General features: G+C 36.2%; 1 protein-coding gene across 2 annotated transcripts in view; it reads left to right on the forward strand.

The window, feature by feature from the left end:
* Positions 1 to 26,301, forward strand: part of Prcp (prolylcarboxypeptidase) — an 81,113-nt gene that overhangs the window by 36,634 nt on the left and 18,178 nt on the right. For both annotated transcript variants that reach the window (XM_046439363.2, XM_046439362.2), the window contains exons 2-7: positions 7,616 to 7,756; positions 10,303 to 10,404; positions 13,699 to 13,880; positions 14,147 to 14,304; positions 15,253 to 15,422; positions 24,062 to 24,226. In XM_046439363.2, the coding sequence (XP_046295319.1) occupies positions 7,616 to 7,756; positions 10,303 to 10,404; positions 13,699 to 13,880; positions 14,147 to 14,304; positions 15,253 to 15,422; positions 24,062 to 24,226 (918 nt within the window). The remainder of the gene's footprint in view (positions 1 to 7,615; positions 7,757 to 10,302; positions 10,405 to 13,698; positions 13,881 to 14,146; positions 14,305 to 15,252; positions 15,423 to 24,061; positions 24,227 to 26,301) is intronic.

Consider the following 26,301-nt stretch of genomic DNA (forward strand, 5'->3'; position numbering starts at 1 on the left):
TAAGGTTGGTCTCCCACAGAAATACAAGAATATGTCTCATTACATAGAAAAATGGTTTCATTGGAAGAGCATTTCTGAGGAAACTTCTGCCTTACTTTTAAAGTAGAAAATAGGGCTGGGGGTGTAGCTCAGTGGTAGAGCATGTGCTTAGTATGCATGAGGCCTTGGGTTCAATCTCTAGCACCAAAACAAACAAACAAGAATTAAACTTGTAGGGCTGGCAATGAAGAAAAGGGAAGGACAATTCCTGTTTTTTGGACTCATCTTCCTCTTAGAGAGACTTGTAATCACTATCCTTGCCACCACCAGATTATCATCAAGGGATACAGTTTCCTCTGTAATTCAAGTTTAGTCTCCAAAACTTCCTGTATCCTCATTGTACAGATGAATAAAGGTAAAACATTTGGGCAGGTTTTTGATATAATAAATTGAAAATAACAGGGGGTCACCCAAGCAGCCAAGGATTTGACTCATAAGATATGGTATTTCTCTCTGATCTTGTTTTAGCTAGGATGCTGTCTTTGTGTAAGGGAGAACTTAGCAAGATCCACTTCTCCACTCCCACCATTCTCCATGTATGACCCTAAAGCCTGTCCATCCTCCTTATCCTTCTAGGTTTTGATTCCTTCTTTGAGAACTTGTATCCTTCCAACATAATGTGTCCTCACCTTCAGGGGAGATGGAACTTGTCCAGAAACATTATTGCTCTATATTTGGGAATACACATCAAATGGATGTGAGATGCTCTTGTTTCATTTCAGCATCTCAGGATGATGGTTGCAGGTTTTTGTCCTCCATATCTTTTGAGTATACTTTTCATATATATAGTAAAATTTCTCTTAGCTAATTATTATTCTGTTATTATTTATCTGGGTGCCTAAATAACCAACTGTAGAGTGAGGGTATTTTTTTTTTTGTACCAGGTATTGAACCCCAGGGGTGCTTAACCACTGAGGTTCATATCTCTAGCCCTTTTATTTTCTATTTAAGACAGGGTCTCACTAAGTTGCTTAGAGCCTCACTAAATTGCTGAGGCTGGCCTTGAACTTGTGATCCTCCTGCCTCAGCTATCAAGCCGCTGGGATTACAGGCATGCACTATCTCAGTGTGGCTTGGTTTTTATCAGTGGTCTAATTAAATGAGTTAAAAATAGTAGTATAGTAGTGATTATTGAGCCAGGTCAGTGAAAACACCAGTATGCCACGTTATTTTGTAGTGTAACTGTTAGTAAGTGGCTGATGGTTGTGACCATCATATTGCAAATTTAGGAGAAAGATACTCTCATGTCTCCTGCTGAAGGCTGAAGTTGGTTGTCAGCCTGATCTGCAACAGCATGTTGTAGTGAAGAGCAGTATTTTTTTTTCTCTTTTTCACCATACTGGGATTGAACCCAGGGAAGCTCTACCACTGAGCTACATCCTCAGTCCTTCTTATTTTATTTTGAGTCAGGGTCTCACTAGGTGCCCAGGTTGGCCTTGCACTTGTGATCTTTCTGCCTCAGTCTCCAAGAGCTGGGATTATAGGCATGCACCATTGTGCCTGGCTTCAGATTTGAGTTTTGTCAGAAGCAGGATTGGGTTGATGTGAAGAGCATGTTATTATTAGTTATGTTACTTTAAACAAATTATCTGACCTCTCTGTTGTCAACATCCTTATTTTAACACTGATGTTATGAAAATGTCCCTCAGTGATGGGCTGGCCAAGTAATCTGCATCAAGCAGTGCCAGCATGTAGTGGGTATTCTGTGTTATTCTCTCTTACCCTCACTGCCCCCAAATTTTCACCCAGACTGGCTGATAGGCTGATAGCTTTTCTGGGTGTGATCTTTATTCTTTTGCAGTTTAAAAATCCAAATTATTTTTGCCATGCTACATTTTATTTAAGAGATGTTCTCTTTTTTCCTTCTTGCCTACCCAATTTCACAGATCCATTTCTCCTACATATGGTGAATGAGGGAAGCATCTTTTAAAATTTAAAATTTCTTAGACCATATTCTAGAAAAAACAGCTGTGCATAACTAGAGGTGTACTTCCTTTCTGAGGTCATGTTTATATTGCTTTTGTAGCTCTATTATATATTTTGATTATTTCAATAAACACAATTACAAAAGTAATTTAAAATTCCTGCTCTGCTTTGACCTTGGCAAGTCATGATTGCTTTGAGCCCAGTTTCCTCAGTTGAGCAACACAGACCAAACAGTTTCTAAAACTCTGTCCTGTTGTGATTTATACAGTCTCTATTCAGGAGCCCAGAACTGTAAGTGTCATGTGGGTCTCAGTTCTGAACAGCAGAGGGCACACTGCCCCTTGTGTGCCTGACCATTAGGTATTGAAAACTAGAGTTAATATAGCTGGAAGTTGGTAGCCCCGAAGGTGGGAGGGAGCCAAGAAAATTCCATAAATTCATGTTGTGTAAAGGACATTTCACTGTATATTTCCAGTTGTTTAATATTTAGGTGAAACACTCAGAAAATAGGAGATTTTGACATTCTAAGAATACCATCTGTAATTCTCTAGAGAATATCACTACCCTTTACTGTCTAAGTAATTCATTTTAGGATTAGTGTACAAATGCATTGGAAAGGAGAACAAACATTTATTGAGAAATTATTATATGTCAAGAATTATACTTGGTATTTTAGGTACATTTTCTCTATCACAGCAATTCTTTCAATTAGGTTATTATCTTTATTTTATCTAGGAGGACATCAGGGCTTGGAGGGTTAAGTGGTTTGCCTGGCCTTATAGCTGATAGAGATTCGGGGTTGGGTCTGTTAACTCCCAAACTTGCTTTCTTTCTAGCATAAGAAGATTCCTCCCTCTTTTTCCCAGTCTTAAAGATTAAGACTGATTCCTAGGAGCAGGAGTGCCTTAGTTATGATCATACAAAGGAACTTGGCTTACTGGTTCTGAAGTTCCTGTGGTCCCTGTAATTCTAGGTGGAAGATTTTTCTCTGGCAGGAACTTTCTACTATTTATATTAAACATGACATATACAAATACATACCACATTTTCAAATTCTAAATCTTTAGACTGGATTATTCAAATGTTATTCTTTGTAGGCTGGTTTTAAAGGTTATAACAATATCTTATTTTATGAGGAGGCTAGGTTTGAAAGTCACTATGGCAAAATTACTTTTGGCTATCCCAAGGGAAGGCCTCTTGTTAGAGAGCCTTGTACATACCTCTTTTCTTTACATCTAACATAGCCCATCTTTTCTTCCTTATTGAAATAGATTGTGTGTGTGTGTGTTTGTGTTTGTGTTTTGTTGTTGTTGAGGTTCATATGATGCGGTTGGCTTGTATTGGAGGTATTTGGAGGGGTAATTGAAATCTTTAAGCATCAGAGACTCATTCAGCACAGCGAAATGCTTCCAGCATTACAGTTATTCTGATAACTAGAATCTAGATCCAGGAAAGGGATAGCAAATTCATGTCTTATTTTGGTGCTTATTCTAATCTGGTGATTTTCTAAATTTCACCTGTATTATCAGAAACATTTGCAGAGCTTGTTAAAGCACAGCTCACTGGGTTCTACCCTCACAGTTTCAGATTCAGTAGGTCTGAGATTCAGCCATAGACATTGCAGTTCTAGCAAGTTCCCAGGTGATTCAGATGCTGCCTGCCCTAGAACCTCAGATGAGAACCACTACACTACTTTAGTGGAAGCCTGTGGAATCACTTGTATGCCTTTCCCTTCACTGGTTCTTTTGTTCTCTTTTATTTTTGAGAGGGTGTAGTTGAATTAGTTTAAGTGAAATGCAGGGATTATGGTTCAACCTGTTTGTCTCATTCTTTATCCCATCCCTTGTCCCAGAAAGAAGGTTAATACATGCTGGTTGAATGAGTGATTAAGTAAATTAAAGGATGTAATGGGGGGGATATATAGGACATGGGCATCATTATTATATACCTAGTCCATATGAATTGCTTATTTTCCTGAGAAGTAGTCATCTTTCAAAAATTTTTTATTTGTTCTTTTTAGATATATATGACAGCAGAGTATCTTATGACATATTATACATACATGGAGTATAACTTCCCATTCTTGTGGCCATACATGATGTGGAGTTACACTGATTGTATATTTATATATGAACATAGGAAAGTCCTATTCATTCTGTCCTTCCTATTCCCATTTTCTCTCCCTTCCCTTCATTTCCTTTTGTCTAATCCAATGAACTTCTATTCTTCCCCAACTCCTTATTGTGTGTTTGCATCTGCATATCAGAGAGAACATTTGGCCTTTGTTTTTTGGGGGGGATTGGCTTATTTCATTTAGCATGATAGTCTCCAATTCCATCCATTTACTGGCAAATGCCATTCTTCTTTGTGGCTGAGTAATAGTTCCATTGTGTATATATACTACATTTTCTTTATCCATTCCATTCATCTTTTGAATGGCACCTAGCTTGGTTATGTATTTTAGCTATTGTGAATTGAGCTGCTATGAAGATTTTTATGTGGCTGTGTCACTATAGTATGCTGATTTTAAGTCCTTCATGTATATGCTCATGAATGGGATGACTGGGTTAATTGGTGGTTCCATTCTAAATTTTCTGAGGAATCTCCATTCTGCTTTCTAAAACGATTGCACCAATTTGCAATTCCACCAGCAATATATGAGTGTACCTTTCCCCCCCATATCCTCGCCAATATTTATTGTACTTGTGTTCTCGATAATTGCCATTCTGACTGGAGTAGGATGAAATCTCAGTGTAGTTTTAATTTGCATTTCTCTAATCGCTAGAAATGTTGAACATTTTTTCATATATTTGTTGATCATTCATATTTCCTCTGTGAAGTGTCTGTTGAATTTCTTTGCTTATTTATTGATTCGGTTATTTATTTATTTATTTGGTGTTAAGTTTTTTTATATATCCTGGAGATTAATGTACATTAATGCACTATCTAAGGTGCAGGTGGTGAAGATTTTCTCCCATATTAAATGCTCTGTCTTCATGTTCTTGATTGTTTCCTTTGCTGTGAAGCAGCTTTTTAGTTTGATACCATCCCATTTATTGATTTTAGATCTTAAGAAGTAGGCATCTTGAGATTAGAATAACTTGTACCTTAGGACAATGTATGGTGATCAGATCATAGAGATCAGTAAGTAAGCAGAGTTTGGTGTAGATTTGAGATATTTATATTTTGGGACCTGTGATATGTGAAGTGTGTGTGTGTGTGTGTGTGTGTGCAGGGAGCCTCATCTGTTTTAGAATGATCTAGAGATGTCTTGCAGGGTCTAGTGTAGGTCAGAACCAGTCCTTGCTCCAGGAAGGCTGGAGCAGTGCTGCAACAGCAGCCTTCACGAGCTCCAGACAAGGGCTTGCATTCTCACTGAGGCCCCTTCATAGCACTGAGGAGTTCAGCCTCCAAGATGCTAAGGCTCAGTGGCTCAGGGTAATTCCATAAATTCAAATAGCTGCACCACCAGTCTTAGCATGTTATAGGATTTGATAATTAGATATAAAATAGCCAGTTAATAAAAATCTCAAAAGGTAAGAAAAATTTCACAAAATATATCTGCAGTTCAACTTAAGTTTATAATTATTTTATCTTTTCAACACATTTTGTATTATGTGTCCTATAAAGTCTCAGTATCCTGTATGTTTTTTTTTTCCTCTTTTGGAATAAACTTTAATTCCTTTAAGTTCACTTTACTTTTTTATGTTGAAATATTTTCCAGTAAACAGAGTTTGACATTCTACCTTTAAATCTATCAGTGTACAACTGTAAAAAATAAAAACATTTTCTTATGTAACCAAAATAATATGATCACTCCTAAAAAGTCTTTAGAATGATCTAATACGTTGTACATATATAAATCAACACAATTTTCTTTACATTATCATTTATATCTTATTTGTTCAAATTAGTATCCAATCAAGGATAGTGCATTGCATCTGGTTATTATGCTCCTAAAAATTCACTTAATCTAAAACTGTTTCTTTTCCATATTGCCTTGCCATTGTCCTGTAAAATGTTCCACTTTGGGATTTGTCAGATTTCAGATTTTAACTCTTCTACCCTCTACATTTCCTGGAACCTGGTCATTAGATCCCAAGTTTAGATTAAAAAACAAACTGAATATTTTTGGCAAGAATGTATATCATGGTTGATATGTGTTTCCTGTTGTGTACATGAGGAGTTACTTAACTCTTGCCTGCCCAACATTAGTGCTGCTAACATCCATTTCCAGATTAAGGTTGACAGCCTGATCCTTGTAAAGTTACATTTTCCCCTCGTAACAAGGTGGTAGTACTTTGACACTGTATGAATATTCATTTTCCTATTACTCATTCTCCTAATGCTTTTAACACCAATTGATAATTCTTACCTGAATCAGTAACTTTGCAGAAGTGTCATTTTTCGAATTTTGTCATTCCTTCTACACTAAGTGAAATTTGATTAAACAGCTCTTCTCCACCAACTGGGACTTTTTGGTACCCTGAAATATAATTATTTTACAAAGGAAGATTAAATGTTGAATATTTTCTTTATTAATTCCCTATTTAAAAGTAAAGGATTGATTTACTGAACACTTTACTTTAAATGGTGGCAAATGAATTTTTTCCTTGATTCTTTTTTTAATATTGGTATGCACTACTAATGGATTTTCTTGAATTGAATGTTTCAATCAACTTTTTTTTTAATGTTCAGTTTGTTTTATGTTCAATTTATTAAAATGTTATCCGGTGATAGTCTCTTATAATTAGCTCCTATGTCTGTTAATGCAACTCTATTAATTTTTGAGCACTTCTTTGTTTATTTGCCCAGCAAGATGTGTAGGCTTATCTTGTAAATTCCTTTTCCAGATGTCAATCAGTCACAGTACTAATAAGCTCTAGTTCCTTTTACTGAGAATGGTATTAGACACCAAAGTCCTGGCACTTGGAATGTCTATTAATACTAGAGTGATAGTATTTATAGACCTTTTCAATGGTCTATGTAGTGCTTGAATTTTGATATTGAAAGTTTGGATAATGAAAATTCAGATAGTAAGGAATATGTGTATTTTGAAAAATAATGGTATATATTGTATGCTTGAAAATGTTCAGAGAGTAGATTTTAAGTATTCTCACCACAGAAAATAAGTATGTAACATAATGCTTATGTTAATTATCTCAGTCTAGCCATTCTACAATGTACACATATTTCAAAACATCATGTTGTACACTATAAATATGTTTTGTCAATTAAAAATTCAGTAAAAGAAAAATAGTGGGCTTATGTTTCTATTTCAATTTTAATATTATTATTTTGTGGTGCTGGGGACTGAACTCAGGACCTTGTGCATGCAAGTGTTTTGCTACTGAACTCCAGCTCCAGCTCAACATTATTTTGTTTTTTAAAGTAACTACTTGATTTTATAATTTTATCTTTTCTTTTACACTGAAAATCATGACCACCAATAATAAATATTGTTTTGTTTTGAGAAAAGAATCTCAAAATAGCAACATCAATATTACCATTAATAATAAACCAAGTAAGTTTAAGGTTTTATTATTTTTGTAGTCTAGTTTTATTTAAATGGAAAAATTAATTACTGTTATATCGATATTTAATTACTTTCCTTTGAAATATGTCTGTGTCTGCTTTGTTTTTATCATAGGTTGATCATTTTGGATTCAGTAACATGAAAACTTTTAAACAGCGGTACCTGCTAGCTGACAAACACTGGGATAAAGATGGTGGATCGATACTTTTCTACACTGGTAACGAAGGGGACATTGTTTGGTTTTGTAATAACACGGTATGTGCAGATTTGTAAAATTCCTCTGCTCAAACAATTTGCCTTTTATTATGATAAACTACAAAAAATTGTTTTGCAGTATAGATGACCAAGGACTACCTTTCTTAACTGTAAAGTTCTTTTTAACAATAACATAATGGAAAAATAGCAAAAATACATGGACAGGCAGTTCACAAAAAAATAACTATAGATATCCAAGAAGGCTTCATGCTTAGGTTTAAAGAATTACAAATGAAAACAATGAAATACTTTTTTTATTACAAAGTAGTGTAATAATCCTTATCGTTTCCAATTCCAGTATTTGGCATGGTTCCTGGTACTCAGAAGATCCCAGTAAATGTTCGTTGAAATAAATTGCATTGAATTTAAAGTAAAGATATAGAACCAATTATACTGCTACTGCATTCCTCATTGATGACTATTTCCTTAGGAATAAGAATCTAAATATGTTAGTTTAAAATGAAATAATTCCCTGAGAAATGAGATCCTGGAATGACTTTTTTTTTTTTTTTCAGACGAATGATCAATGAGAGCAGGACTTCCTTTCCATCAGATTCTGTGGAACAGTGGCTGCTGCCTTGTCTCTTTTTCTTATCTGTGACTGCCCTTTTTGTGCCAAGGCCACAGGGCAACTTTCATTCAGATTTTCCTAGCTCCTGTTCTCCTGTATTGTAGGCAGGTAGCTATTGCTTCCTCCACCAGACTCTACTGCTTGTTAGAAACTAGAGCAGAACCTGAGGTTTGCTTGGGGATTCCTATCCTCAGAAGTGCCAAGAACAGTTCTGGAGAACTGACTAGAGGCAGCTCTTGGAAGGGCATACCCTAAATTTCCTAGTCCCAGACATCTTCCTCACTTTTAGATGTTCCTTTTTCAATAGGCAGTATAGTATAGTGATAGAGAGTGAAACCTTCAACCAGATTGACAAGATTTGAATTCTGATTTTGTCACTTTACTATTTTTTTTTGGGAAAGTTTCTTATTTTGTGCTTCAATTTTTTTCATCTATTAAATGGGTACAATAAAAATATCTAGGGCATAGAGTTATGAAGACTAAATAAGATAAAATTTGTAGGCACATAATGTTAATAAAGTATATGCACCTCATTTGAAAAATATACCTCTGATGCAGATGCAGAGAAATGCTTATTACATTGTGAATCAGTTCAAGTAAATTGTTTCCTCTTGAAGCCCAAGGTCAACTCCACAGAAATCTGGGTATTCTGATAGATGGTTCTTACTCTTTTTTTTTTAATACCTTTATTTTATTTTTTATGTGGTGCCGGGGATCGAACCCAGCACCTTACACATGCTAGGTAAGCGCTCTACCACTGAGCCATAACCCCATCTCTGGTTCTTACTCTTAAGACACAGTCTTGAGAGTAAGACTCACATAAGCAAATCTTGCAGCACAGTAATAGAGATCTAGGCCTAGCCCAGCAGTGTGGAAGGAGAGTATTGACAAGTTGGGACAGGCAGCGGGGGAGTATGCACAAGTTGTATGTGGGCAGGATCTATAGACATAAGGCATGGAATGAGTGGGTCCTTCAAAGAGAGTGGTGGGGCTACTGACACCATCCCAGGTGTTTCATTAAGTTCTCCATACTCACATACATGCAGCTCTTTTAATTGTTTGCTTATTGATCAAAACAACCGAAGACGAAGTTCTTAGTTCTTATTAGGGAGTGGCAACTCATTAAAAAGTAACACTGTGCATTAGGGATGACAATTCATTTTAATCATGTTTAATGGAGTCCATCTATGCCTGCCTGGAATGCTTTGTTGAGAAGGATTCTGAGGCTACCACTGAGGCTAGTGAAAAAAGGCAGTGAGGGATAAATGAGTAGCCATAGACGCTGAGGCAGGATGTCTAACAGCACCTAATTATGATGTTCTGCAGCCAGGCAGCCTATATTTGAATCTGGTTTCTGACACTTACTAGCTGTGTCAATATCAAGGCTTATTTCTAGTCTTGTATCTCTGTATTGTCTGTAAAATCAAAGTGTCTGTTTCTTGTTCATTTTGACAATTAAGTGAATACATAGAAAATGTTTAGAACAGGGCCTGAAATATAAACTTACTCAGTTAATATCAGCTATTGTTATCTAGTATTTATTTTCCAATAAATCAAATTAATATAATACTCCCTAGGGGATTAGTATGCTTATTTGTCCTATTTTCTCTTATATGGTATAAATGACTGTGATTAGTGTCTGACTTTGATACCATGAGTTCTTTCCCAGAATATATGGTGCCTACTGCAATTTGAAGATTATTTGAGACCTAATATTGATTCTAGGATGAGAGGTTCAGGATAAGGAAAGTTGGAATGACTAGTAGGTGACCAACCTGGGGTTGGTTTTAATTGTTTCACTCTAACATAGCATTCAATAGTGAAACAGCAATTATGTCATTTATGTGTAGAAGAAACATAAATTATGAAACTTTTTAGAGAGCTCCTTCTGGTCTGGTTTAACATCTATTTCATAGGGTTTGTAAAAGTTTCAGTGAGTCCTGATTTTATCTTGTGATTTGTAAACTTTTCTTAGGGGTTCATGTGGGATGTGGCTGAGGAAATGAAAGCTATGTTAGTGTTTGCTGAACATCGATATTATGGAGAGTCCTTGCCCTTTGGCAACAACTCATTCCAGGTAAATATATGTTTTGCTTTGAAGTTTAAAGTTGGGAACATTTTTTACTTACAAGTCCTACTTATGTGCTCATTATATGTTAATATAATAATAAGGTGGTTTTGACTTGAGCTGCCTGAAATCTTAAGAATTTGTGCTTATGGGCTGGGGATGTGGCTCAAGCGGTAGCGTGCTCGCCTGGCATGCGTGCGGCCCGGGTTCGATCCTCAGCACCACATACAAACAAAGATGTTGTGTCCGCCGAAAACTAAAATAAATAAAAAAAAAAAAAAAAAAGAATTTGTGCTTAATCTTTTCTTTTTCAGTACGATTTGAATGGATTGTGGCTTTAAAAAAATTTTTTTTTTTAGTTGTTGATGGACCTTTAGTTTATTTATTTACATGTGGTGCTGAGAACCCAGTGCCTCACACATGCTAGGCAAGTTCTCTACCACTGAGCTACAACCCCAGCTCTGGGATTGAGGCTTTTAAAGCCATATTATTATCTTTCTGATGTTAGCCAGTTTAGTTCAGTGTGCCAGGCCAGCTTCAATCCGCTCAATCTTACTCTATGGCTGCAGAGACAGTGCAGGGGACTTTTCATTATTTCAAAAGTATAGGTCAACAATTCTGCTTTATAAATTATATGCTTTAATTATCAATCCTGTCTCTGGAAACATTAATGAGCACATAAGCATTTGTCTAATAAGGTGTTTTAAATACAAGATAGTCAATAAAATAAGAAAAATAAGCTGTATGATTCAGTGAGACTAACTGTCCCTGGGATTCCCTCAGCCCTTCCTCTTTGTACAAAAGACTATGGTCTTGACCACAGGCTCTGCACCTAATCAACCTGGATGATTTTTTTCTCAATTGAGTCACTATGTTCTACCTTTGTGATTCTGCTTATATTAATTTTCTTAATATATTAATTAATATATTTAAAAAATTATATCATTTTCTTAATATTTTTCTTTAAGGAACTCAGTCTTTATGTTAGCATTATCTTAATCAAGGGCTTTATGTACTAGTTATTTTTTCCAAGTTACAGTAAGATAATCAATCTTAAATTAAAAAACACTATGCACTACCTAAGATCATTTTGCATACCATCAGTATACGTATACCATGATTTTGAGGAGATTTCAGCTAGAAGAACTTGGGGTCAATAGTTTTTAGGCTGTCTGTTTTGAAAGGAATTTTTAATTTTTATCCTTAGGTTTTATTATTTTGTATCATAAATAAAATAAATAAAAATAAGTAAAATGTTTTTGTGTTATAAATAGAAAGATAGTTGTTGGGCTGTATGAGATGCTCTATTTTTTTTAAAAAAAATTTTTGGTTGTAGATGGACATACCTTTATTTTGTTTATTTATTTTTATGTGGTGCCAAGGATCAAACCCAGTGCCTACACATGGTAGGCAAGCACTCTATCACTGAGCCACAACTGCAGCCCCATCTATTCTTTTTTTAAATATATTTTTTATGTTGATGGACCTTTATTTTATTCATTTATTTATATGTGGTGCTAAGAATTAAACCCAGTACCTCACACATGCTAGGCAAACACTCTACCATTGAACCACTGTCTGAGCCCTCATCTATTCTTTAACTTAGTGTTTTTCACACATAATTGATTCGAAAAGTTGACAGGTCCTGATACCACTGGGAAGCAATCAGCTTGTTGCAGATAGAAACATAATTCCCTTGCCAAGGTCACTATAATTGATGCTCTGTCAACAAAATGGAGCCAAGGGCTCTTTTTTTCATATGCTTCTTTCCCTTTCTGTGCTCACAGAATTTGTCAGTAGAATGATGGATGTTACACATATTATTAAAGGATTGGAAAAGAATTGCATTGAACTATACTATACATAGTGCCATAAAAACTGGAAGTAAAGAATAGTGACAGATAGGAGGTAAGAAGTCAGAAAGCATATATCTTGGATGAGGGGGAAGGCTAAAGGAGTAGGTGGCATCTATAGAAAGAGGAGAGTTGGGAGCTCTGTAGCTAAGTAATGTGTCGAATAATAGGAGTCAACAGAGTGGTGAGACACATGCAAAAAGATCAAACAAGATAGCTGGATAGGCCCTATAGCTGTTTGTTATCTGTTGCTATAGTTTTAAACCTTTATGGCTTAAAACAGCAATAAGCCTTTATTATCTCACAGTTTTAGGTAAGGAATTGGGAGTGGTTTATCTGGGTGAGTTTATTTCAAGCCAAGAGGTCAGCTACTGCTTGAGACAGATAAAGGCTTAACCAGACATGGGAGACTCTTTCCAGTAGTACAGAGGTTATCACATGAGTGATAAACTGGCTCTGGAGATTGGTTCCTCTCCTTCTAGGCTTCCTGAAGGGCCTACTTGAGTAGATTCATGACATTGCAGCTAACTGCCCTCAAAGTTGGCCAAACAAGAGAGCAAGGAAGAAGCTAACATGCTTTTTTTTTTTTTTTTTTTAATATATCCTTGGTAGTCATGTATTATCACTTCTGCCACATTTTATTCATTAAAACCAAGAAGCTAAGTCCAGCCCATGTTCAAAGGAGATTAGGCTTCAGCTTTTAAAGTAAGGGATGTCAGGAATTATTGATGTTTTAAAACATCCTGTTAGCCTCCTCAGTTCAGCCAGACTCCATTTGTGCCTCAACTTCCTATACTGAAGAGGGAAATTGTCTCTATGCAGAGATATAGACAATCATGGGATGTACTTTATGAGATTCCCTCCTCTCTAGGATTGATGTCTTATATTTCTGGTGCCTGAAAATATATTTTTCTCTTTTAATTTTGCAGTTGTTTATGATAAGCAGCCTAGTTTACTCATAATATATAATCTTTTTGATGAGGAAGAATGAGTTTTGTTTTTATTGGTGATCTTTACCTCATTTGTCCACAGGATTTATTTTTTAATTTCCTACATTGTGGACATTTTTAATATGTCAATATTAGAAATACAAGTTATAGCAATTGTCTATTAGGCTTAATTTTTATATTTCATCACATTTGTTCTTAAATGTTACTTAGAGTTTGTTGTTGTTATTTCTATACCTCAACAGTCACTAGCATTTAGTAGAAATTATAACTAAATGCAAAGTACATTGTGTTCTTCCACAAACTTAAAAACATATTTCATGAGTTGTTTAAATCAGCACAGCTATTGCTTTGACTGGGCATTTTAGCTCAATTGACTAGAAATTGTATTTGGAGAAAAGCTTCTCTGCCTTGTTTTTTTTTTTTTTTTTCTGGATCTGGGCAACACCTAAACTGCTATTACATGCACATTTATACCCATGTTCTTTATTATTTTTCTTTAGGATGGCAGACACTTGAATTTTCTGACATCAGAACAAGCTCTAGCTGATTTTGCTGAGTTAATCAAACATTTGAAAAGAACAATCCCAGGAGCTGAAGATCAGCCTGTCATTGCAATAGGGGGCTCTTATGGTGGTATGCTTGCAGCCTGGTTCAGAATGAAATATCCTCACATAGTAGTTGGGTAAGTGCATTTATGTTGGCATGAGAACTTCTTAGTAATTGTCAAGGCAAACTTAGAGATCTGTTTTGGGTAAAACATGACCCATTCTATTACTGAGATTTCTAGTTCTTTTTTTTTTTTTTTAATTTTTGAGATTTCTAGTTCTGTGTCTTTAAAACTGTGTCATTTTTCCTCATTGATTTTGTTCAGTCTCAATTTTAATTTTAAAACTTGAGTTAAGTGAGTTCATATTTGTTTTCTCCTCCCTTGTTTCGCTTACCATTTAGAGCCCTTGCAGCTTCTGCCCCTATCTGGCAGTTTGAGGACTTTGTTCCTTGTGATATGTTTATGAAGATTGTAACTACAGATTTTAAGAAAAGTGGTTCAAATTGTTCAGTGACTATCCTCAGGTCCTGGGATGCCATTAACAGACTCTCAAGTACAGGTAAGTTTTATTCAAGTGAATGGATTTGAGATTTTGGTTAAATCAATACTTCCCCTCTTTCTTCCTTCTTTTGCCTTTCTCTCTCTTCTTTTTCTTCCTCTTCCTCCTCCTCTTCCCTTTCCCCTTTTCCCCTTCCTCCTTCTCTTCCTCTTCCTCCTACTTCTTTTCTTTCTTTTTTCTTTTTTTTTTTTTTGAGACAGGATCTCACTGTGTTACCAGGCTGGTCTCAAACTCATGGGCTTAAATGATCATCCTGTCTTAGCCTCCCAGGTAGTGGGGGCTATATGCATGCATCACTATGTTTAACGATTCTTCCAATTTTAAGCAAACGATTATTAAAGTAAAATATATGTACATAAAACTACACAATCAAAATGCATAGCTTGATGAATTTTTCACAAACTGAGTACTTGGTATAAATAAGTAGCATCCAGATCAAGAACATTATCAGCATCTCAGAAATTCCGTGGTGCCGTTCTCAATCATTATCTCCATCCCTACCCAGCTAATTACTATCCTCCCTCCTTGAACCATAGATTAATTTTGCTTGTTCTTGAACTTTAAATAATTGCAATTGTATATTATATGTTTTTTTGCCTGCTGTCTTTGTTCAATAGTATATTTGTTATATGTATCAATTTGTTTTATTAGTTGTAATTTATACATTATCCATCCTGTATAGTATTTCTATTTATTTGTTTCAATAGTATCTTAAAAGGGGGAAATAATTCAGACCACTAATTCTAGTAATCCCCATAAAGATAGGCAGCTCTTCTATCATGGGAGTATCTAGTAACTTTACAAGTATTTTACTGAATGTTGAAAAAATTCTGGAAAATTGGTATAGAAAATTGAGTTTTCTGTAATACTAAGTGAAGAATGAATGCTCTGTAAAGACTTGTGTTGACTTGTACTTTTTAGACTCCAGCATTGTGATTCTATTCTCAGGCAGTGGTCTACAGTGGCTTGCTCAAACCCTTCACTTATGTAGCCCATTGACATTCGAGGACATCCCAAATTTGAAAGAATGGATTATGGAAACTTGGGTGAATCTGGCAATGGTGAACTACCCTTATGCATCTAACTTTTTGCAGCCTTTGCCTGCTTGGCCTATCAAGGTAATAGGAAAATTTCCTCTCATTTTTTTTAATGACATACTTTAATTTTCACATACATTTTCTGACTTTCATCATCAGAGGAAATCCCAGTGACATCTAGGGCTCTGTGGAGTTACTCAAATCTGGGTGGGAATCCTGGGTTCAGCCACTTTTTGATTATGTGACTTTGGACATGTTGCATAATTTCAGTTTTCCCATGAAAAATAGGGGCAAAATACATCAATTGTAAAGCTGTATGAAGTAGAAATAAGAACAACATTTGCAGTCATTTGAATATTTACTATGTGCCATGTCTAATGCCCTTTGAATATATAATATATTTGATTTTTGTGGTGTATGTATAATGCCTAGATCTAATGATGCTTAATAAATTGCAGTTGTTATCATAGTATTATGATTCAGTCGGCTGCTAAAGTTTTCTAAGTGCTACACATGTGTGAAGGGTGATTCCCATGCAGCATGGCAGAATGGAAAAAACACTGACTTGGGTCCCTGAAGATGAAGGTCTGGCCAGAAACTGATGCTTTCCAGCTGCATGATCTTGGCCAAGGTGTTCTTCCCCCCTGAGTTTCCATGTCTACCTCTATAAAAAAGGATGACAATAGTTACATAGGGTTGTGTTTAGGACCAAATAAAATATTGGATGTGAAAACACTTTGAGAAGTATAAAGACACATTACACCAATTTTAGGTTCTTTTAGATTTTTAAGTTTTTATTCATGTCAAATTATTTATTGTGTATGCTCTTTTTTAAGCATATTGTTTGTTAGGAACTTTTCCTTTTAGTTTTAAAAATAAAGGCTGGCCAACTCTATAGTTAAGTTTTGAGAATATAATTGACTCTACAGCTAGAATTGGTGCTGGAAATAAAAATGGAATTGGTAATATGAGAGCCAGATTTCAAAATCACTTGTAATTTACTGTGCCTTTGAATCAGTAAACATACATCTTGCTTAAAACTTTGCAACTAAAATGAAACAAATTCATCTGCAATTAGTTATTTTTTTTCTTTTTTCATGAACAAAGTGTTTTGCACCTGTGTGCATTTAATTAAATTCAGTAAAAACTTATTAGAAAGAGATCTCTTTCATGTTAATAAAATCTGGATTCAAACATCAAATTTAACTCTTTCAGTATACAAAGAGAGAATTACATTTCCATCTTAACCCTTTCTTGGAGAACAAATGAATTGTCAGATGATAAAAACAACAGGGAATTCCCTTATTGATGGAACAGGGATAGGCAAACTTTATCCATAAAGGGTTATACTTAGGCTTTGTGGGCCACGTGATTTCTGTCACAGTTACTCAGCTCTGCAGGTATAGCATGAAAGTAGCCATAGGTAATCCGTAAATGAAGAAGGATTGCCAATAATATTTTTTAAAAAACAGGCAGTTGGGCTGCATTTGGCCTGGAGGTTGTAATTTGCTGACCCTTAATCTGAAAAGAGCCAGAGGAATACAGCTTTAGTATTAGTTGTTCATCATGATTTGGGATGGTGAGCAGTCTAACATGGTGTTTTCTCCACTTCTTTAATGTTCCTTCAGACATTTTCCTGTTGAGTCTTCAATGTAAATAAATATTTTTTTCCTTCACTATTCTTAATAATTACTTGAAACCAGTAGGGTCTACTTAAAATATTTTGTTGTCTTTTATTATTATTGCTATTTAGTGCAGTCCTTTTATCTTTTTGTTTATATACATTATAGAAGCTTTTTTGTTTGTTTGTTTGGCAAGATAACTTTATGTCCTTCCCCCATAATAACCTTAGCTTCTTTTATGCAGGATTAGTTCTTGTCCTTTTCTTCAGTTATCTTACCAATGTTATTCTTTCCTTTGACATATTAAGGACATATTATTTTGGAGAGTGGAACCCAGCACTATACCACCCAGCTGTGCCCCCAACCTGGTATTATGGAATTCTTGATTGCTTACAATAAATACATTTATGATTCCATTTCCTGCCTATAACCCATCAAAAATAATCTGTTGCCTTTTCCTTGAGAAACTTGCATTGCCTCTATTTCCTTTTCCTCCTATAGTTAGTTACCCGTCTGATTTTCAGAATTTTTCTTCCTCCCAAACTTTTAGCTTCAGGTCACTTTCTTTCACTGCCCATTCTATTTCTCCTTTCTTGACCCCTCTCTGTTCTCCCAACCCACTAATCCCTGAACACTACCCAGTTGGGGACCGCTCTTTCACTTGGATAGTTCCATTTAGCCAGAACTCCTCCTCCCTCTGATACACTTCCTCCTTTTTAAAGGGCTGACAAACAGCGGTCCTTCTCTGAGTCTGTGACTCAGGCTTAGGATGGTGAGATAATATGCAGCAATTGGGTTATGGAGAAAAGCAGGTGATTTCCAATTCAGGCTAAACCTTGTACAGTTCTGAAGGATCCATGGGCAGCAACTAAAGGCCATTTTCCGTGTCAATTCAAGGATCATTCTTTTTAATTTGTCTTTGGGCTCTGCAGGCTCAGGCTCCATTTACTTTTGTTTACTGTTAACAGAAGCTGCAACATTCATGCAGAGATAATCACAGACTTGGCCAGTGGAACACAAGGAAGAAGAGAAAAGGGAAATAGAAAACCCCTCTGTCATTTGACTGTTCTGTCCACATAAAGACTACTAGGTCTTTTAACTTGAAGAGCAGTTTTAAAGGATACTGTATAGTTTGTTAATTTTGGAATCATTTTTTACCTGGTAACTAATTAGACTCCTGAGCATGCAAAAGGATAGAGTGAAGTAATAAGACATAAGATGGAAAACCTCTTCCGTTTGTCTTGGTGTTTGATAATGTATGCGACCTCTCTGGGTGGTTTAAGCGGTTTAGGTGCATTCTCTGAAAAGGGAGCTTTTAATGACAAAACTAATGTGATTATCCGAGTGAGTGTGAGAGGGGTATTGAAGCCTTAGAGAAAGAAAATCTGTTAGAAAAGCTGAATGTATCTGCTTAATCCTTTTTATAATGTGGATGGACCATGCTCTCTGAGAGGAGATTGGTCTTTTTTTTTTTTTTTTTTTTTTTAACCTATCTTCTTTCCTTCCTCTTAAAAAAATTCTCTTTGCTTCCCTTTTCTTTCTTTTATTCAAATGCTTATTCTCATAGGTAGGGACACGTAGAGCTTTTAAACAAATCATTATCTTTCCTTTTTCTGGTATATGGGGGAGGTCAAAGGGCAGAACCTAAATATTTGGGTGCATATCTGAACAGCTTGGTTCCAATGTTTTCATGAATGTTCTATTTCTTATACTATTTCTGTACTTAAAGCTAGAATTAGGAAAGTGGACCTTTAAATTTTTTTAAGTGTTTCCACAAATGCACACTTTTACACGAGGAAATAGAAAGTGAATTAAGTCTATTTCAAGTGTTGGTTCTTGAGCTTCCTATTGCTCTGCTATTTTGCAGTTCCTTTTTACTCTTGCATATTTTTAAAATTTTGTGATTTTATAGTGCCACAAAACCCCTCCTAAGGTTTTACTTAAAACTAATAATCATAGAAACATATAAAAACAATCTAAGAATTTAAAAAAAAAATGTTACAAAAAAGTCACCATGATACTATAGGTATATTTAGGCACTGTGTTGTGATTTCTCTTACAGTGAGTATGTGTGGTTAATGATGACAAATGGAAGCTCCAGAGTAAGTCTGTGTTTGAATCTCAACTCTGGTACTTCCTTCCTGTGTAGCTTTAAACAACTTTTATAACCTCTCTGTGCTTTAGTTTCATCACTTGCAAATGGGGATAATTACAATTGCCATACTTATGTGGGTTGTTGTATTTCATAGGATCTGTTGTGTAGTAAGCACTAAATTGATGCTAGTTAATAATTAGTTATATAATATCAGGAAGAGAGTATTATTATGCAAGTAGTTCATTGCTGCAGTCTGAGTTCAGAACCTGTATACTCACAGTTTCTCAATTGTGTGTCTGGAGCCAAACCTCTGTGAGCTTGTTTTTTCCTCTGTGAAATGCGGGTGGTCATTATCTGTTGCTTCCTAGGTCATTGTCGGGAAAGTGCCTGGCCTTAAGGAACTTAAGTAGTTATACCAGCAACCCCAGCTTTACCTGGCCCTGTTTTAGTACATTTATGGCTTTGAGATTGTTCACAAGAAACACAAAATATATAATATATTACAGGAGCTACAGATGGGTGTTAAGTGTGTGGACAGAGGTGGTTGTCTAACCTGATTAGATTGTAGTCCTTCAGCAAACAACCAACAAGTCAAGGACTTGCTCTTATTAAGTGGGTAATATATGTAAATTGTCAGGATTAAGCTGAATTTTATACAAGATTGTACCAAACTTGCCAGTATTTGACTATGTTTCACCTATAAATGTGGCAATTTTATATGGTTCAACTTAATATTTACATGTTATATGCATCCTACAAATCTGAAAAAAGTATGTGAATCTCTGTTTTTTAACTATCATAGTCTTTGAATAAGCATGGGAATAATGCTAAGGTCTTATTGGTATTACTTTGGTACTTTTTGAAACTTCATTTACTTTACTACCAAAATTGTTATGGAAGTGAATAGATATGATGGAATATACCTAAGGCCTTAAAAATGTTTAGTTTTTTGAATGAGTAATTCCTTTAAGAATTTGTCTCAAGAAAACTAAAAATAAATTTAGTCATAGGTATATTTTTTAAGCTTTATTTGTATTAATGAAAGGTTGGGAATGATTCACATGACCAATTTTAGGGTTGCTTCAACTATTCTTCAATTCCCCATCTCACCAGTTCCCCTCTGGATTTTCTCATGTTTGGTTGGTGTCCTCCTTAAGGTGTAGTGCCCAGAACTGGACTCAGTTGTCCTCTGACTTCACAGAGGAAAGTGGGCCCAGGATTGCCCTGAATCTGGGCATAGAATTTCTATCAGCAGAGGCCAAGTTTCTGACCATGATGTTCTGGGGCTGACAAAACACAAGTATTGTCAGCTGATGCTGGTCTCCAGCCACGCTTGTGTCTTTTAAGGAGTGACAGTAACTGTTCTTTGCAAATATGGCTATTCATGGGAACTCCTTTTCTTTGCCCAACAGAGGCCCAGTGTTCTAGCTCTAAGTAGGACTCTAATGCCAGCATGTGAGTCACACTCACTTGCTCCTGGTCTTTGCAGAGTTTTAGGCCAGTTCTTGTACACCAGTACCTTTTTCCCTCTGTCCAGCTTGCACCATCACCCTGTCTTATCTACCACGATGTGCTTGAACATAATGATCTTCTCCCCATTCCACGTAGCTCCTCTGTAGTATTGTGCTGCATTTTGAAAAAGCAGTCTGCTGCTGGTATCAAGATATAGGAAGGAATACTGATCAACTATTGGCAATAGCTGTGTTTGGTTCTTTACTTAATATCTATATCGTCTTGAGTATTTCTGTCTTGAATACTGAGATATATTGCCATATTTATGAACATTTTCTGACAATTGCCATACAAATGTTGGATAATTTTTTAAAATTTATATCTAACAGTGGAATGCATTACAATTCTTATTACATATATACAGCACAGTTTTTCATATCTCTGGTTGTATATTCACACCAATTCTTGTCTTCATACATGTACTTTGGATAATAATGATCATCTTGCCACAAAAAAATTAAGAGCTGTCAACATAGGAAAACACTGTTTTGACTTTAAGTATTCTTCAACTGGCATTTCCTTATTACTCTAGGTTTATGAAGCTCTCAGTTTAGCTCGATTCTGTTTCTTCATGTGCATCCTGCATACTGGTGTACCTTATGCTTTTGACGTCATATTACTCTTAAAAAGTATATCCTTTGTTTGGGCATCTTATTTCCTGGCTTTTCTCACACTTGGCATTTCCAAAAACTTATTGATGCATACTATCTTCATTTTGGAAATTCATATTGCAGTTGAACATATTAAATTCTCTGAATCCTACATTCAAGAAAGCTGTTCACATTTGCTAATACAATATTCCTTCTAATACAATATTCCTTAAAATTATTTGACTAAGAAGTTTTTTTCCCCACAAAGTACCAGTTAACAATTCATAGAATATGATTGTGTACAACTCATTTTCTCAGTCTTTTTAAGTTTTTTTTTTTTTTTAATGGGAGTGTTTCTGGGAGCTGGTCCTAAACAGAATTGTGATGAGGGGCTGGGTTTGCTTGTGGCTTGTTATTTCTACTTCCTTTCTCTATGCCCTCCTTCCCTGACTGGGGATATGTACCCAGCCCAGACCTTGCTCCTGCTGCTCTCTCAATTTGTGAGATGGACTCCTCTCTCTCTGTTTCTTTCTCTGGACTTGTTTCCTTTTTGCCAGAAACTGCCTATGTATTATATTTTTTCCATATGAAATTGGAAAAGACCAGATCACTGAATTCATGTTAAAGTTTTGATTACAAAATGCAAACTTTATGTGTTTTCTTTGCCATTGTGCTGTTTGCAGTTTTACAAAGATCAACTTTTGGGGGATGGGTGGTAACGGGCATTGAACTCAGGGGCACTCAACCACTGAGCCACGTCCCTAGCCTTATTTTGTATTTTATTTAGATAAAGGGTCTCACTGAGTTGCTTAGCGCCTCGCTATTGCTGAGGCTGGCTTTGAACTCGGGATCCTCCTGCCGCAGCCTCCTGAGGTGCTGGAATTAAAGACGTGTGCCACCGCCCCCGGTTTACAAAGGTTGACTTTCTAAACTAAAAGATAAGATATGGATTTCATAAGCAGAGACACCTGGGAAATATCTATTTCCTACCATTTACTACTTTGGTAGCCTTTATTAAAGTGATTGAACCTGGGGCTGGGGATGTGGCTCAAGCAGTAACGCGCTCGCCTGGCATGCAAGTGGCGCTGGGTTAGATCCTCAGCACCCCCCAAAAATAAAATAAAGATGTTGTGTCCACCGAAAACTGAAAAAGAAATATCTAAAAAAATTCTCTCTCTCTTAAAAAAAAAGTGATTGAACCTAAGAATCAGTTTCTTCTTATAATACTGGACAATCATCCATCTGATAGGTCTTTCTGAGGATTAAATGATGTAATGGTTGTAAGCTCAGGGCTTAATAATCAGTGACTATTATCGTTATTTTTTTAGCCATGATTCTATTGCTTGTAATTTTTTCCCTAACAGTTTATTATGAAACATTTCTAACATCCAGAAAAAAGGAACTAATTGAACAGTGAACACCCATACATGTACCACCTAAATTCTATGAATAATTTTTTGCTATATTTTATTTATCACATATAAATATTTACCTATTCATCTATCTCTTTTTCCATCTTATTTTTAATGCATTTCCAAGTAAGCTATTGATATCTTCCCCCTAAATAATTAAGTTTTAATATCATTAACTAGAATTCAATATTTGTTTATAATTTTTCTTTTTTGGGGGGGAAATAAAATCTACATACAGTGAAATGCATAAGTTATGTGTACCATTTGTTGTGTAACCCAGACCCCTATGAATATACAAAATGTTTCTGTACCCCAGAAAGCTTCCCAGGCCTTTTCTAGTTAGTCTCCACACTCCTGAGAATTGCCTGTGTTTATAGAGCTAGAATTTTAGGCACAGACCAGTGACAGGAACATTTGGGAGTTGGGGAGTTGCAGAATATGCTTCTTATCATAACATGAATGTTGGAGCTTAGTATAGTTTTTCCGTGAAAAAAATTATGAATTTTGCATTTATGTAAAAATATACTCACTTCTTCAGCAAATATTTAGATAACAGAGACCTTTCTAAGTGCTGAGGGAGATATTCTGGAACTAAACGAGGGAATGTTGAGCATTACAGAGGCTCTGATAGAAATAAGTATAGGGGGTAGTGGAAGCACCAAGAAGGGAATAGTTGATTTCTTCTTGACTTGGAAACAGAGGTAAGGATGGCCTCAGAAAAGCAGTGATATTTGAGCTGAGTATTGTAAAACATGAGCTGACCAGGCATTAGTGGAGTGAGAGGGGAAGAGGGTTTCAGGATGAGCAAGGGCAAAGAGGAAGGAAAAAGCTTGTTGGAGGGGAGAATGGTTTTATTAGGCTGGAGCAAAGGCTGCAAAGTTGAAACTAGAGGCAGGTGCAGAGGACTTTGCATACTGTACAAATAACTGTTTTATTTCTGTAGTCTTGGAAAAGCTTATTTTTCCATATTTTATTGGTTTACTATAATTATACATAATAGTGGGATTCATTATTACATATTTGTACATGCATAAGTTATAACAATGTAATTTGGTCAGTATCACTCCCCATGGGAAATTTTAAAAGGTTAATTATTTTTTGAAGGGATTATACTCAAGAGATAGAAATTTTCAAGCAATACAGTTTGATATTTAAGAATACTTTATGATCAAATCAATATTTATTTCTTCTTTGTATTATCAAACTGTAGTTTTAGCTGGGCATGGTGGTACACTGCAATCTCAGTGGCTCAGCAGGCTGAGGCAGGAGGATCACAAATTTAAAGCCAGCCTCAGCAACTTGGTGAGGCCCTAAGCAACTTAGTGAGACCCTGTCTCTAAATAAAAAATAAAAAGGGGTGAGAATGTGGTTCAGTGTTTAAGCATCCCTGGGTTCAATCCCTGGTACCAAAAAACAAAAACAAAACAAAACAAATTGTAGTTTTATATTCATATTCTGATTCTTCTTTATTATTTATCTACAATGACAGGTGGTGTGCCAGTATTTGATAAATCCTAGTGTACCGGATTCAATGTTGATACAGAATATTTTCCAAGCTCTGAATGTATATTATAATTATTCAGGCCAGGCAAAATGCCTAAATATTTCAGAAACAGCAACTAAGAATTTGGGATCCCTGGGTTGGAGCTATCAGGTAAGTTTATGTGATATCCCCAAGCATATTTACCTTTCATTGATATAGTAGTACTGTAATAAAGACTATACAAGATTTTTTCACTCAACCTGAATCCAAATCTGGACTCTGTTACTTTACACTGTGAGACCAGTTTCCTTATTCACTCATTCATGCATTCATTCATGTACTTAATCATTACCAAATACATAGTGAGTGCTTACCATGTGTCAGGCACTGCCTAGTCTGCAAAGATATAAAGATAAATAACACATAATCTCACCATCAAATATAGCCTTGTGAGAAAGACAGGTAATCTAAATTAATATTGTCATATGCCGCAGTCTGGCTGGGCACACAATCACGAGCCACCACACAGCTTGTAGATTCAAACAGCAACTCTTTATTCCCAAACTCACACCAGCCGTCTACAATCACGTTCTGGGGAAATCCATGTTCTCTCCCAAATCCACCTTCTCTGCCCAAATCCCCTCCACTGGGCTTCTATCTCCAAAATATACTGTCTGAATCCCGTGAGAACTCAAGGGGAACTCAGGCAGCAGGATACGCCCTATTCCCAGCAGGAATAATCTTAAACCTTAAACCTGGAACCTAAACTGGGAACGCCCTAAACAAGATTATCTTAAAACCGGGAACACCCTAATCTGCCTTGGTCCTTGAGCAAGGTCACGTACATTCAATGTCACTGCAACATGGGGTACGCTGGCAAGGAAATTGTCATACCTACTTGGCTAATGGCTCCCAGCATCTCCCCCCTTCTGATTAATTAAACAACAAGCAATGTGGCTTAAGGACCGTGCCTGGTAGGTTGTCCAATTCAACATATGGTTCTTACCCGTCATCGGAAAACTGACCTTTAGGCGTCAGCCTCCTGTCTTAGGTTGATACCACTGCAATTGAATCATACCCGTCACTGACTACCGGTCCAGCATACAGCCATACTTGTGGATAGGTCTATGCACCAGTGGGGGGGTGAGGTTCTTTGCCTCACCTCTGTTGGCCCCCAAATTTGGCCTTGGTGCCAGTGGGGGAGTGAGGTTAATGTGGCTTATGGACCGTGCCTGGTAGGTTGTCCAATTCAACATATGGTTCTTACCCGTCATCGGAAAACTGACCTTTAGGCGTCAGCCTCCTGTCTTAGGTTGATACCACTGCAATTGGATCACACCCGTCACTGACTACCGGTCCAGCATAAGCCATTGGCCCCCAAATTTTAGACCATCACTAGCAGAAGGGAGGAGGATACAGAAATGCCACGACACCAAGCCAATTGACGGCTCCTTGGGAAAAATTGCATCACTGGTGACACCATCAGCAAAGATATGCCACCATTACCACAATTCGCTGCACCAAACGATAGTTACATAGTCCAGGCAAGTTCTGCAAGCAGTTCAAAGCAGAGGAATCTATCAATATGTCCATTTCCTCCCAAAATCCGTTTCCTCCCAAAGTAAGTTGACTCTTTGATTGAGCATTACTTGTTGAGTTCTTCACTGGCACTGGGATGGAGATAGGAATTCTGGCAATGATGCTAAAGAGACATTATCCTGGGTGAAATCTCCATTGCAATGTTTAAAAACTCCACAGTCAAAAAATAAAACTGATCAGAAAAACATTAACCTAGGTTTGTATGAGCTCAAAAAATAAAAATAGAACCTTATGATGTGGAAAAATGCAATAATAAAATAGCTATTGAAAAAAGCATCCTGGTTAATCACTGTCGCAGATGTAAGAATGGCCAAGCTGGAGTTCTGGATATCAACTGTTATGGATTTGAGTCAAATCATCTTCTTTTCGATCTGTAGAAACTGTTTTAGTTAATCTCTCTGGAATCCAAATGGGCTGCTGTTCTCCCTGTGGAAAAACACAAACAGACCCCCGACTCCAGACAATCACTGGGTCAGGACCTTTCCATTGTCCTGTTAGAATATCTTTCCAAAGTACTTTAGGCTTATGTACATTTTTTGGATACATATGCCTTTCCGCAGCACTAAGTCCTGATGAATCCAAATTTAAAAAGTTTAGAGTAAAAAGCGTTATTTTAAGTTTATCTTTGGGGGATATATACCCCCTTC

Source organism: Marmota monax, unplaced genomic scaffold, assembly GCF_021218885.2.
Source record: "Marmota monax isolate L192 unplaced genomic scaffold, Marmota_monax_Labrador192_F-V1.1 WCK01_AAM20220418_F8-fsc00096, whole genome shotgun sequence".
Lineage (NCBI taxonomy): Eukaryota > Metazoa > Chordata > Mammalia > Rodentia > Sciuridae > Marmota > Marmota monax.